The 15717-nt window shown below is 41.0% G+C and overlaps 1 protein-coding gene across 2 annotated transcripts in view; it reads right to left on the bottom strand.

The window, feature by feature from the left end:
* The window catches only part of unc5cb (unc-5 netrin receptor Cb), a 134069-nt gene that overhangs the window by 65682 nt on the left and 52670 nt on the right, over window positions 1–15717 (bottom strand). For both annotated transcript variants that reach the window (XM_080874089.1, XM_080874088.1), the window contains exon 2: window positions 1226–1456. In XM_080874089.1, coding sequence (XP_080730215.1) covers window positions 1226–1456 — 231 coding nt within the window. The remainder of the gene's footprint in view (window positions 1–1225; window positions 1457–15717) is intronic.

Raw genomic sequence — 15717 nt, 5'->3', positions numbered from 1 at the left:
CATATCCCAAAAAGTTGATTCTGTTCATCTATGCGCAACGTTTTCAGTGGAAGAAACGTTTCATCACTCACCCAAATGAACTCTTCAGTCTCAGCTGCATAATGACGGAAACTGGAACCACTGACTAACAACGAGGCACGAGCTCAGTTTAAAATGTAAATTGACAAGAACACTGATCCACAGTCAGGAATACTATTCACAGAAAATTGGGAAATGACTGCAATCACAGCACTGAAAGATCTACCCTTTTCTTAGTTCAGAGATGGCCGTTCTCTTTTCACATACGCAGCTTCCTTGACTTTCCCGCTCAAACCACCTTTTCTCCCCCGACAAGGATGTGACAACATCATCACTAAAGGAGTGACATCTGGTCTGTAGGGGTTCAGGCCCAACAAGGCAGCTCTTCTGTGTTGTGCCAAAAGTTGCTTGGTATCCCCAAATTACGGCAATCTCCTCAGCACTTAATCGCGTACATCGTTTTGCTCTTGTGCCAGAGGACCTGATCCTCGGGGCAGAACAATTTTTGGTGTACTGTAGGGTGTTTTCAGGTTTGAAAGCCAGAAAAACATTGTGTTTTTGAGAAAAAAATGCATCTCAGCTGTTGCTAAAACTCCTGACACATAAAGGATCACTAATCTGTGTTGTTTATGAAGTTGAGGAAACCTGCAGAAACTGAAGAGGTCAGTTGAATGAGCGGCAAACTCTTTCTCCACTCCACAAACACTGTTTGAAAAACTTTCTGGAATATCCTTATCTGGATTATTGAGCAGGCACTGAAACAAAATATACACACTCAAATGCATAAACGTATGATTGTGATGGAAATGATGGTGCCAAATGAAAGATACCTCACCTACAGTCTGAGTGGCAAGGTCAGCAGTTAAATATGCTGGACAATAAGATTTATAAGCAGAGATTCACATTGAGCGTATGTTTGTAAAGACACTTTTGTCAGAACTCATACTCATACACTTGCTTTTGGGAAAATATGAAAACATCATATTGTGTTTCAAGGTTACGTTTCCAACTTTTTATCAGAACAACAATCTTCTGCGAACCTTAACCAACTGCTTTGATTTTCTTAAACGATAATATAAAACCAAATCATGTTTTAGCTGTCAGGATGCATTTCTGTGAAGAAAACAATTTTTATTAATGGTCTGTGCAGCATGATGTCTTCTAAAACAGAGTTGCTAGTCAGCACGTAGCCGATCTTTCTACTGACCAGAGTTCTCGTCAACCCTCTCCTCCACAGTGTGCTCCTTCTGGTGAACCCACTCGCTGTTGCACTTGAAGTAGATTTGGGTGGCAGGTGTGGCCTTGCAGTACAGGTTAACAGGCTTGTTCTTGACTATGTAGGCCTCCTCTGGTTCCATTAAAAACACGGGCAGCGGCTCTGGGGGGTCTGAGGGGAACGTTTCTGGCAGCTCACCGAGACCAATGAAGTCATCCTCAACTGTGAAGAGAGAAACAAACGAAGAATGGTTAGAAGGAAAGAGAGGACGAAGTGGAGAACAGAAGCCAAAATCCCAAGACAGAAAGTGGGAGGACGGGATGGAAGAGCGGAAAGCAGACAAGAGACAGTGGGACAGTATTATAACCACAGCCTTTGCATGGGATTATCCATGTGCACAGCACACAGTGAAATCCCAATCATTTGATATTTTGGAATGTTTACACAAGTGTATTTTGAGCGCAGGAAATTCTGTGATTCCTCTCCGGCAATAAGACTGCCTCCTCGGTCTAACCACAATCAGCTACTGCTGAGAAGCGAGCACGGCAGAGCCAATAATGAGAAGCAGAGTTCAGAGGTCGACTCCGAGGAACTGAAATTATAAGCTGATCTATCCGTGTCTCCCATTTTCTCTCGCGCACACACGCTCTTTGCTTTTGTCACTTTCTCGCACACGGGCATGCGAGCACGCACACATGCTCCAGATCTAATGACCTCAGGCTTCTGGCCCATTTTATGCCATTCCTCGGATACTTCTGCAGTAGACAGATATGCTTCCCTGTAATTACAAGTCCCTTTCATCTCCCTGTCTTAAATCACATACACACAACTGCATGTGCATGCACACACAAACATGGAGGGAAGAAAAAAAAAAAGTGGCACAAATATATGGGTGTACACGCCCACCAAATGAGCCCAGCTAACTTTGTAACTCTTTGAAGAAGGAAGGATGAAGCCTATTGGCCATCCCATTTGTCACCTCCAGATCTGTTCTATTATTACCATCGAACCGGTAGACATTAATTATTCACAAGCGCGAAAGAAAGAAGGCAAAGTAATAGAGACAGAGTTACAGTGGGAAACATAAGGTGAGAGAGGGAGGAACACTGGGAGACACTCAAAGTAACTCAGCCAGACAGACATGGATTGAGTCATTGAAAGAGAGTTGCAGCAGACAGACAGTAACATAGCACAGGAGGACAGAAACAGGAAGGCAGACTGTTCAGATAACAAAATACTTTATCAGCCCATCAGTAATTCTTCCATGTCCTTCTATCTACCTATTTCTCTGTCCTGTGTGGACATGCTGGAGCCTTGTTGTCTGACAGAGGTTGCCTCTTGAATGCTTTGAGAGCACTAAATAATGTCTTGGCTGAGCAGATATCTCCCCATGATGTCTCCCTAATGTTATCTCTCCCTCCATACCTGCCACAGATTGAAGCTGATTGCTAGGAAATGAAAGGGCAGGAGGAGTCAACCAGAAAATGGCCAAAGCCACCTTCAGCAAGGCGGAGGAGGGGTCTGTCTCTGTCCTGTTATGATGCAGGTGAGGTCTTATAAGAACCTGTCCATTTACCATTTGCACATCCTGTTTTGTAGGTGTGTGATTGCATTTCATCAAAAAAGAGTAAGCTTGGATGTGTTTTTTATAGACTTCTAAGCTCCTGCTAATTGAATATAAGCTATAAGTGACCTTTGACCTTTGGGGTTTGTGTTTGTGTACGTGCAATAAAGAGCCACAACAAGACCATTAGTTGTTTTGATTAACTTCCATCATTCGCTATCAATTCAAGAAATAAGCTAAACATTGCGTGGCCTTTCCTCCCATGCATCTTTATGTACTGTAGGTGATGACTCTATAATGTACAAGTCTATTCAAGCAGACCTTGGCTTACACTGTTCTTTTCTGCTCTATCGTCCTCAGTCCACCCACATCCTCAGCCAGGGGACCCTGACCCAGAAACAGGCAAAGAGAGCCAAGGAAACTCATTAAAGACTGTGTTAGCCTTCTTTCACCCTCCATTCCTATTATCTCTCCATCTCTCCCTCTCGCTTCTGGCTCCGTCGCTCTGTCGAACTCTGAGGCAGCGAGATCTGAAACAGCCATGAAAGCGTGGCTCCCTTACACATAAAGAGACGCGTGTCTCATCTCCTCGCACACATACACCCAGCACAAGCGTTAATGTGCGCGAAGGCACGCACAAACTCGCTTACAGACATTGGACTTCATCAGCTTCCTCAGTGCAAGAAATAATAAATTCAAGTGAATGGAACTAGCCCTGCAGTGAAAAATCAGCCCAGAAATGGGGAAAAAAGAAACATGACAAAATGAAAGACCCTGACTCTTACCAATCATTCTGCTCCCCCTCAACACCCTGCATTAGTAGTTTTATGTTTGTGGCGTACATTTCCCGTATAAGAAACCTATACTCACATTCACTTCCCTGGACAGATTTGTTATTTTCGTTCTTTGAAATGTGACTGGAAAGCTTCTTCCTTGTCACCTACAGCCAGTGAAAGCTGGAAAGCAATGTGAGGCACCGTGCTGTAAGGCGCAAGTGGCTGGAAACTAGCATAGACCGAATGTACAGGTCTACAATGAGCAACCAGGGAAATTAAGAGGACGCATCCAGCGTCGGCCGAGTGCATAAACAAACTATGCACCTCAGTTCACAAAAAGTAGAAAATAAACAGACTGAACTGCAGGAACATTAATCAGGAACACTTGCTTTCTCTGATGTGCAAGGTTTGTTAAAAGGCAACATACAAGGGTCTATTTAAGCAACAACCTGTGTTGGGAGCAATCTGAAATTATATATAAGTGATAAAATTCTTCCTTTCATAAATGTGGGAGGACTTAGTTGGGTTGGGATTAGTCTGACTTGACAGTGTGGACTGATGCTAATTTGTTTTCATGCTTGCATAGTGGTGTGATGATTAGCACTGGTCACCTTGCAGCAAGAAGATCCTGGGTTTAAATCCAGTCTGGGGTCTTTCTATGTGGGCTTCTTCCCCAATTCCAAAGACATTCATTGGTCATTTTGGCTGTGTGTCTTTTTGTGTTAGTCCAGAAAGTGACCTGTCCAGGATGCATCTGCTTATGACAGCTGGGATGGGCATCCACCCACTATAACCCTGAATTGAAGAAGTGCAAGAAAATGGATAGATGGATTGTACTTGGAAGTTAGCCAGTTAATACGCCAGGTTTATTAACACCTCTAACCTGTTCATAGACACGATATGCTTGTGTGTTGATGTAAATTGTCTGTAATCTCTTTAAATACACTTTTTGAATCACGACTGTTTCATGATATAGCCAATTACTGATCCCTGTGTATCGCATTTTGTCAATCACTGCTTAACATCTCAGTACGTTCCACCTTTGCTCCCTCACCGAAACAATGCAGAGGGCAACAAAAGCTCAGACTTTTTCTTTTCCAGTTGGTGATAAAATAGTTTAGATGTTTAGGCACTGGCTTATTAAAAATAATGAGTGCTCGTGACAATGCACAGTTATGTTGTGTAATGGCAAATTGCATATTGCTTCTAAAGACCAAACATGCATTATGAAATACATTTTTAGTGTCACTGTCCTTTTAACAGGAACATTAATATGGCATGCCTCCAGTGTTTGATATGCAATATGGACTTTTCGAAGCATCTGCGATTCTGTAACTTGACTTTAATCAGAAAAAATCGAAATTGCTTTCATATCGAGTGTTTAAAATTTAATGAAATATGTCCTTGCAGCACTTTTATTCAAATTGTATTTTGCTCTGTAATTGGGGTAAGTTTTCCTAATGCATACTGTAACTCTTATTAGTGAATATTTTAAGACTCAAATTGAATATTACTTGAATTTTAGAACAATTTCACAACACAAGAACAAAAAGAATTTTGAAGACAAATGAGCTGCTAAAGAAAAAGAAAACCCTTAAAAATAAGTTTACTGGATGAATGGATACTGCCATTTTGCATCGTCAATGAATTTATTAGGTAGAAGGCACGCTGGTCTGGAAAATGGAAAGACAGATCAGAATTAATCGAATTAATCCGAGATTAGTGAGTGGGAGTGAAGCAAGATAAGAGAAGGTCTTGGCAGTGACTCTCTATTTTGGCTTGAGTTCACTCCAGTAACTGTGGGAGTGCAGCAATATTAAGGGATGTTTACATTTTGGACATGAACAAATCATAGTCAAAACAGGCTCATAGCACTGGCACAACAACATATATTAAGACAGAGTCCCTGAGATAAGAGGTACACTAAAAAAAGAAGTGTTGCATAAATAAATCACAGTTGCACAGAAAAGTGGGAAACCCACATCAGAGAAGAAAGAAAGAAATTCATAATAAATATGAGATCATATTTCGCAACTTCAATGTGGTCAACACTGAGATTTTGCAAACATGTGAGCACTAACCACGTGAAGTTGACCATTTTGGACATGTGATAATCACAATAACAATGTAGGATCAAGTGAATGCTTCAGTTACACAGGCCTAGAAAGCAGTTTACGACTTTATTCTTAGAACCATATCAGGTCCAATATGGCAAATGGTTCTAATGTAATAGAAGCACAACATAACAGGAGAAACCTCTATGCAGTAAGCGCTAAACAGATTGCAAAACCAGCTAAACCAAGAGTGACCAGTTTAATTAGCCAGTGTTTACTTTGCTGGTTATTATTTTGGCGAGTTGATACTGATATTGCCAATATTTTCTTTAACATTTTTTGGCTTAAAATCATGTTACATGGACTTCAGTTGCTCATCCATTGCCCCTTTGACACACACGCACACAGACACACACACTGCAGGCACGTCATGGATTGACAGTTATATTGCAATGCTGCTATCAAACGTTGATGGATGCACTGGAAATGAGTTGGGGTCCAATATCTTGGGCAAGGGCAGTTAGCCATGGATCGAACCACCGACCTGACAGTGGATGACCTGCTCTCTCTCTCTTAAGCCACTGAAGTCACAAAAACTTGTAAAAGCTCTTGTTCTTTTAAATTTTGTGTTTAGGTGCCAGCTGTAGCCAAAGTCAGTTCTTCGCAACAGACACTCTGGATATGTCCAAATCTGGAACCAGGGAGATTTGTGTGGATTTTCTACAGTGAGTAGAAGTAAATGGGATTTCAAAGTAAAACATTGAAACACAATATTACTACAAAATTTCTAGACTAGATGATAGGGCTTCAGTTTTCAAAAACCATTTCTGAAATGCTGAAAATACACTGAAAGGTGTTGTTTAATGATACAGGTGATACTTTTGAGTTTTACATAAAATAAATTCTCATTATACATCTAGAAAATAGCCTGTATTATGTACACTATGTTTGCTGCACATACTATAGAATGAACCGTTTTCCTGCACCGCATGCCTGGTGTGAATATTTGTAAGACCGTATATCTTATATCATATATTGCATGTGAGTGCTTCTGATAACAGCATTTCAATGCTGGGCTGTGACATCACCGTGCAAGATAAGCTGTCTCCATTTTATCTGTACTCAAGCTGATTTATTGTCCCAAAGAAAGCACTGTATCAGTTGGACAATGTTTCCCTTCCATCAGCGGTGAGTCAAGCATGAAAAAGAATGAACACCAACATAAACCTCCTCTCTGTTCATCCCCGTTTTATTCAGATTTGTCCACTTTGCTCTCCTCTCATTCCCTCTTGCCTTCTTCCTTTCACCTTCTTTTCACTCAGCCCTGTCATTCATGTATACATCCCTCGTCCAGATATAGAAAAAAGCTGGTTGGCTTGATCGCTGGACAAGGGTGGAGTTTTACTCGGCGGTGTTTTGCTACTTCGCTATGGGGAAGGACAAGAGGTGCTTTGCATCTGGGTGGTCAAGCAGAATAATAAACCATCCAGCTGTCAAGTCAAGTGAAGCAGGATAAGTAGACTGTCAATCAGATCTCCCAATAAATGTACTTTAAGCACACCTACCCATTATATTGAGTGAACATAAATCTATGGTAATGACTTTCCCCAGTCAATACTTGTTAGTATTGGATTAAGTAAAGACCCATACATCCCACTGGCTCAAAATCGATATGTATGGCTGTTGGTTTAAAAGCAAAATCCTTTAGAAGCTCCATGAGAAATGGGCAGAATAAGTACAGGCTTCCTTCCACTCTGATGTCTCTTTCCAGCTGAGTGCTTTATATACACTCGTGTGTCTACACACATTGTCTGCAGGGTCCCGTCTCACACTTGGCTGCGGCAGGTATTTATTGATTACTGTTAAGGGCCAGTGACCTCTCCCTCGCCCCGTCCTATCGGAGCCTCTCTGCTGAGGCATGCAAAGCACACTCATATATCATCTCTAGGGAATCCTACCATCACACAAACTAGCAGGGGAGGAGAAATGAAAAAAAAGAAAAAGAAAAACAACAACAAGAGATTCCCTAAAAGTCAGCATTGAGCTCAATCAGTTCACTGCACATAGTCATGTCATTGCAGGCTGAAATCACAGCGACCTGGAGGCAGAGTTCACGTATACCAAATAAACAGAATGAATAATTAAATGTGCTCAGTATAGCAAACCCCAATTCATGGGTTTTATCTTTACCGGCGCATGTGATGTAATTGGAAAAATTAATGCGCAAACTGAGTTCGGCCACTGTGGTAAAGTACAAACACGCAGCTGAAAAATACCGGAATATTAAAGAATGGGAGAAAAAGAGATGCACATGTAAAGTTTGCACAATAATCAGCTTCCTAAACTTTTCCACAGCTTCCTCTGTGACTTATAAGTGGCCAGATAGGTGGAGAATAAAAAAACAATATTAAAAAATGCAAAAAATAAATCAGCAAATGCTGATTGTGGTTTTTTTTTTTTTTGTTTGTTTGTTTTGTTTTTTGGGAGGACAGACCCACTTCTGTCTTTGTGACTTTGCACATGCAATCATGTCTTTCTCACTGTTGGCGTTTACATGTTCTCTCTGATCATTATCCCCGACCTTCACTTGGTTCTCTCTGGCTGCACTCTGGCAGGAAGCAGCTGGCGGTTGCCAGGGTCATGCTAGGCCTTGGTCACTGCCTGTCCAGTTGCATGATGGTGCCAGAAAAGACTAGGTCAAAGCATCATAATTATCAAGGTTCACCATTTCATTTTTTAAACACATTTTCACTGCCCCAAAAACTATATTTTGATGGAATAGAAGACTAAATTGAAATTTTTAGATCAACACATTTTTAAATATTACTGCCTGTGGTTGAAAACACACTGTGTGCCAGTCAAGCAGTTAATCTGGTCAGACTAGCTGGTAATAGAAATGAAATGATGGATTGAAGACTAGAAACTGCTCTATGTTTCTCAAACCAAATGTAATTCTATTAATTAATAATTATTCAGTTACGTGATAGGAGACACTAAAGAGGTGAGAAGAAGCACGAGAGAAGCCAGAGACCTCGACAAACGAGATAGGTGAGCGATCTTTTTAAACTAAAGAAAGCAGTTTATTCAGTGTTCATCCAACGTCTGCTTATGAGATTTTTCCCTTTACAAGTGGGAACATGAACACTGAAAAGTAACTAGGAAAAAACAAGGAAAAAAACAAGACAATTAAAATTTATGTGTAAAGACCAATAGTTTCAATTCAGTGAGCAAGTGGTTGAATTGCTTTGATGCATAAACGAGTACGACTATTGGCAATTAAAGCCCATTTAGATGATTTATGTTTCTCCTCTTTATTCTTTTATAATGTTTGAGAATGTGTTTGCATTCACACTTGTTGTCTTACAACCTTAAAGTTGCCATTAACTTAATGCATGACCAACATTTTACATATTTAATTTCATTTTGGGGTGTTATTTTAGCTCCCCTATCCTTATGTGTCACATTCTCTGTTTTTCTATTGCTTTTTCTAAATGTTTTTTCTCCTCAGTCTCCTGCAGTTACGATTACCTTCTCATTGGATACAATATGCTCCCCATCCACCCCCCTTTCCCTCCCGCATGTGCTCATGGATGAAAAGTCATTTCGGTGCTTGATTGGAGAATGATGCTGCTACTTAGAGAGTCAGTCCATCAGCACTGAGGGAGGAGAGCGCAAGGAGACAGAGAAAAGCTCTGGAGGAGAAGTGGCTCCCTGGGGCGTTGTAGCTGTGATGGGTGAGCTGTCAAACGCCCCATTGTCCAAATTACCCAGCAAGCACCATGCCGCCACCCAGGACTAATTTATGGTGCAGCAAGGCACGGCACATACATTGCTTTCTGAGTTTACGGGAGAGAAAAAGAGAGGAAAAAGGTGTAAGGAACAAGTGGGCTGTTCAACCTAACCCATTCCAAAGAGGTACAGCGGGGGTTCAAACACAGACAGTACAACACAAACCCCAATTAACTTCACACAGGATGGGTATTTGCCATCTTTATGCTTCAAGTCCTCAATGACAGGTGTCAATATGAATATGTGTCATGCTCCCGCGCCTCCATGCCCACCCACAACTCGAGCACTTGCATTCACTGATGCACAAACACTTAAATGATGTTTTAAAGCAGCCATTGCATACATAAGCCCCATTGCTTGGCTTCACTTGCAGACATAACGACTGGTCCTTTTATCGCAAAAATGGCAAGCCTATTCACTTGTCACATGTCACACCCCTGGGTGCCCGAAACCAGACAGGGCCATCACCCTACCCCATACTGACCAGCGGGCCATGGAGTGGAGCTGTGCTTGTCAGAAGGAGACGCGCTGCACTCTCTGACCCCTCACTGTGCCCAACGCCTTGATGCGATGCCTCTACTTGGCTAATTGGCCCATAGCAGTAGGCAGCCTGTTTCTGCCACTAGCAAAAGGCCAAAAGGGCAGACATACAAACAAAAGATGACAACAGATGCACAGGATCATCTCATTTAAAAAAAAAAAAAAAACTATGATCAGAATAAGCTACACAACTTATCAACAACATAAACTCTGGAGAAATTAATTGTGCATGCAAGAAAGTGTCGGCAAAATAATCTCATTTACATTTGTTTTTGCATTTGACATTTGGGCATTTGTTTTAAACGTTCAGAGGATTTCTCAAATACCTCACATCAGCTTTAGAAGTGGTTTACCAATGTACCCGTGTCTTCAAAAAGACAGTGAGAGAAATCTTACGCCTTTCACCACCAGTGTAGACTGTCTTCACACTGGAGAAGAGCTGCTCATCAAAGAAAATTAACAGTAACAAACTCATTTTCAGCACTAAATTAGACTCCTGAAAAGACATGAGTACCGACAAGTAGAAGCTGCCAATCTGCTCATGAGCTACACTTCAATATTTGTCCTGTGTATATCAAAACATACATACATCTGCTATACATGAATTAATTACTCTTATGGCCTTTTGTTACTTGCATGTAAAGCTCAAGGATTGTCCATTTTTCAAACTCCTTCAACCTTGCCTTAGTGTAAAGCCATTGATAATTTGGACATATGCATACAAAGAGATTAGTGTGATTTCAGCAGATTTTTGAAAGCAGAGTGTTTATTATACCATGTCTTTCTGCTTTGAATTACACCGCTCCTCTACTGTGCAGCAATCAGCCGAAGATGACACGTGACACTGCAAATACATTCAAAAGTTCTGAGTGGAGGACTTCTAAATGTAAATCATTTGTATTATATTATATAGACATTAAGACTCAAATTGAATTTTTGTGTATTTTTCTATGGATTCACAAAGCAATAGCGGTACCATTGATACAAGACAGCAAGGTTAGAGAAGACATAACAGCGATATACAGGTGTAGCGATGAGGATCGTAACTGCGTAACTACATAGAATCAAGACAAGGCAACCATCTCATCATTTCTCAGTGATGTGTTCTCATTTTATATGCCTTCCTCACACATATATTCTAAAGCACTCGAATGTCCAACCTCACAAAAATCCCTAGCAGCACTTTATCTGAAGGACATTACAGACTGGAAGTGTGTCAGAAAGTGTGAGACACCATCCCCAGAGCATAGTCTATTCTGCACGTCTGTCACAGAATCTGGCTGCCTGCTTATTCCTCTGAGATGCACGGGCACATAGAGCCCTCATGCCCACATCAACCTAAATCTTATTCTCACCATCTCGTCAATCAAACTGCAAAGTGAGAAACCATAAAGAGACATACGGTGCCTTGAAAAGTTCTCTCTCTCTCTTTTTTAATGTTCTCTCCACAATTGTGCCTTCTACTGTGTTCCCAGGCCTACCGCTGAGCTGAGGATTTGTGTATTTTGACCTGCAGCCATCTACTAAAGACCTCAGATATGATGGGAAATGAGAAGATCAGGATTTGTTGTGCGCCGTAATATACCAAACATGGGTGTATGCTCGAATGCGGGCTTTGATAGTCTAACCATGGGTGTGTATGTGGGTGTGTTTGTGTGTGGAGGGGTGAAGTATGCGTTTGCATGTGTGTACATGTGTCTTTGTGTGATGGCTGAATTAATGTGACAAGGCAGATGTAATGCAGAATCATAAATCTTAGCCCCGGGATCACTAGAGGGAGAGCAGGAGGTGATATATTAAAGGGCAGAAACGTGCACACACCCACACGCACAAATGCCGCCGTTATGATGCTGATAATAAAAACAAGAAGCCGACCGCAATAGCCAGCTAATAGACATGACTCCGCATCTAGGCCTAAGGGCGATGACATGCACTCACACATGCAAGTAACACCAGATACACACCGAGAGCACAAAACACAAACTCTATCCGCTTTTCCAGCAATTTATTATGCCGCTTTGGGCCTAACAGCTCAAGTGTTAGATATGGCTGTAATACTGTTAAAATCTTAATACTGTTACACAAGCTCGCTGTTGTACAACATGCTAATTCTTTATTTACAGTGCAGAGAGCATTAGATGGCAGTAAAAAAAAAAAAATTGCAACAGTGCTTCTGTCGAGAAAACTGCAACCACTCACTTTATCAAAAACACAGATGAAGCCAGCAAGTGTTACTATAAGTTCTAAAAAGCCTCAGTCGCAAAAGAAGACTGACCAGCTGATCAGTTATCAGAGTGTGTCCCAACAGTCTGCTCAACAAAATCTGACAGCTGTCACCATCGACTCACTTGCTTTTATGCTGTAAAAAAGTATTAGCCACTACAAATCCATCTTGTGCTTCCAGATACATGACTGCCTGATCCAAAGACAATAAATGTCATTCACTTATAATATAAAGGCTGATTTTTCTATGTTTCAAGCTTTATTCCTATAGAAATATCTATAAACTATATAGATAAACTATCTATATTATGCACACATACAGTAGGCTGGTTTAGCTACGAACACAATCCCCCTCTGAATTTAAGCAATAATTAATGCATTTCTACTTTTCTTCAGCATTTCTGACAACAATTCATATTCAACTTGAATTTACAGTCAAAAACTTACATCTCAGCAGGCCTGCAGCATATTTGCTCTTCCACGTAGATTAAGCGTGTTATTTTAAAAATGCTGAATTCGTTCGAACAAGAGGAGCTGCACAGCAACACAGTCAGAATTGCAGCTTGTTTGGCTGCTTTACAAATAGTTCTGCGGTGCAGAATTTTTCCATTGTATTTCCGTACCGCTAGTGTGTCCTCCTGCATGCTTATTTAAGGGTAGCCAGGACGCTTGCTGGGCTTACGCCTAAAAAGAAAAGGGCTTTGTAAGCATTCGAGGGTAATTGCACCACGCTGGTTTCTGCACACAGGCTACATTACATACATGTGTAATTACTGTAGGATTGGTGACTGTGTAGTTTTTGGGTGTGCCAACACCCATTAGCTCACATGCACTTAGATCCATTTGGACTCCCTTACATGCAAAGCCCTGGCAAAATTGGTTTAAACAGCCCATGATGATTATGAAAATGAATCAGCCCATTTCATACTGTTCCATTCCCTTGCAATAACATCTTGAATGATCCTCTGTATCCTTGCTTACTCAAATATCAAGTAATGAATCATTTCCTTGATAAAGATGCACTTCGTACTCTGTACTGTACCCTGGTTCTTCCATATCTTACATATTGTGTGGAAGTGTGGGGAAACACATATAAAAATACAACTAATCCATTAGTCACAGTACAGAAACGAGCACTGCGTATTATTCACAAGGCTGGTTATCTAGATCATACTCACAAATTCTTTCTTCAGGCAAAGTTACTTAAATTCCAGGATCTGGTTAATTACAATACATCCATAATTTTTTATAAAGCTTTTACTAAACTTTTACCGGCAAATTTACAAACTAGATTTGAAATTCGAGAAAAGGTTTATAATGTGAGAGGCTTTGGAGAATTCAAATTACCCAGAACTCGAACAACCCATAAAGGTTTTTGTGTGTCTGTATGTGGTGTGAAAATCTGGAACAGTCTGAGTTTACAATTGAAACAATGCAAAAATATTCATAGATTTAAATTTCTCTACAAACAGTTGGTCTGGTCACAGTATACTCAATGATGGGTTTTAGTGTGCTCTGTAATGTCTGTCCTCTTACCATTGCTGGTATGGATTCCAAAATAAAAAATAAAAAATAAAGTGTGCGTATGTATGTACATATATGTACATGTGTGTGTAGATATATATGTGTGTATATGTATGTGTGTCTGTTATCAGAATCAGAATCAGAATCAGAATACTTTATTGATCCCTGGGGGAAATTATTTTTTGTTACAGTGCTCCATTTTAAACCAACATTAAGACAAGACAGACAATACGCTAACTAAGAATAGTACAATATATACATATATATACATACATACATACATAAGTCACTTATAAATAAATATTTGGAAAAGAAACGTGTAGTTGTAGCAGCAAACAGTGTGTTAAGTGGATGCGTTGTACAGGGAGATGGCCACAGGCAGGAATGATTTCCTGTGTCGTTCAGTGGTGCTTTTCGGTAATCTCAGTCTCTCACTGAACGTGCTCCTGTGACTGACCAACATGTCATGGAGTGGGTGGGAGGTGTTATCCAACATTGTCTTTATCTTGGACAGCATCCGCCTCTCCGACACCACCTTGAGGGAGTCCAGCTCCATCCCCACAACATTGCTGGCCTTACGGATCAGTTTATTAAGTCTGTTGGCATCTGCGACCCTCAGCCTGCTCCCCCAGCATGCAACAGCATAGAGGATCGCACTGGCCACCACAGACTCATAGAAAATCCTCAGCATTTTCTGGCAGATGTTGAAGGACCTCAGTCGCCTCAAAAAATAGAGACGACTCTGGCCCTTCCTGTAAAGTGCTGTGGTGTTTTTAGCCCAGTCCAGTTTATTGTCAATGTGTACTCCAAGGTATTTATAGTCCTCCACAATGTCAACACTGACCCCCTGGATTGAAACAGGGGTCAAGTGTTTCCTGGTCTTCCTGAAGTCCACGATCAGTTCCTTGGTCTTTGCCACGTTGAGCTGCAGATGATTCTGCTCACACCACGTGACAAAGGAGTCGACCACAGCCCGGTACTCTGTCTCATCATCCCTGCTGATGCATCCAACCACCGCAGAGTCATCAGAAAACTTCTGAAGATGGCAGGTCTCTGTGCAGTGGCTGAAGTCTGTGGTGTAGAGGGTGAAGAGGAAGGGGGAGAGGACAGTCCCCTGTGGTGCCCCTGTGTTGCTAATCACCTTGTCAGACAGTTATTACTGCCTGTTACCTGTGGTAATGCAATTTATAATTTATATATTCTGTATTCAGTTATGAAGGCTCTAATTGTTGGTTGCGAGCTGCCGCTTAGATGCTTGTATCTGCCCGGGGCTGTTGATGGGTCTGTATGCAATGATGGGCGTAGCTGCGGGAAGTTTATTGTTTTTTTTTGTTGATGAGTGAGTATAGGGGTGGGATTTAATAAGTTTTCTTCGTCCCACTCCTTTTTCAGGCAAGTTTTGTTTTTTGTTTTGTGTATTTTATGTTCAATATAGGTATTTGTTGTGCCTGAAAACGAATAAATAAATGAAATGAATGAATGAAATGAATGAATTTCTATACAATCCCTGCCTTATGATCCAATGAATGCTTCTATAGGTGGTAGAGCAGGCTTAAAGATGGAGTGACAGTGAGGAATCTGCAGTAATTATGGCGCTACTTCATTGTATAACAGACACAGACAAAAGTGGACATGTGATGCCAGTGCTGCACACTCATAAACCATGCCACTATGCTGCTATGACCCTGACCAAACCTGGTATCACAGGATCATATCCTGACTGCTTCCATATCCGGCTGAGATAGATTGCAGTTCACATCTGGAAACAGAGTGCATCTGAAATATATCTTGACTGACTACTTCAGATCAGATTCTGCTGCCCTGGTCAATTTTCATTTTGATTTATTTATTTATTTCACTGTGAGAAGAGAAACTGCATACGGATTCAAACCAACCCAGACAAGTTTCCATAAAGCCAGAAGGGAAAGTTTGAGGGAGAAATATGAGATTTCAAATCAAGATGTGAAAATAGAGAATGAAAAAAAGCTAACTAAACGCTAAGACTTTAGTTTC

This window comes from Rhamphochromis sp. 'chilingali', assembly GCF_963969265.1.
Source record: "Rhamphochromis sp. 'chilingali' genome assembly, chromosome: 2".
NCBI classification, from domain to species: Eukaryota; Metazoa; Chordata; class Actinopteri; order Cichliformes; family Cichlidae; genus Rhamphochromis; species Rhamphochromis sp. 'chilingali'.
The sequence above is the reverse complement of the archived record's forward strand: the minus strand, read 5'-3'. Positions and strand labels throughout refer to the sequence as shown.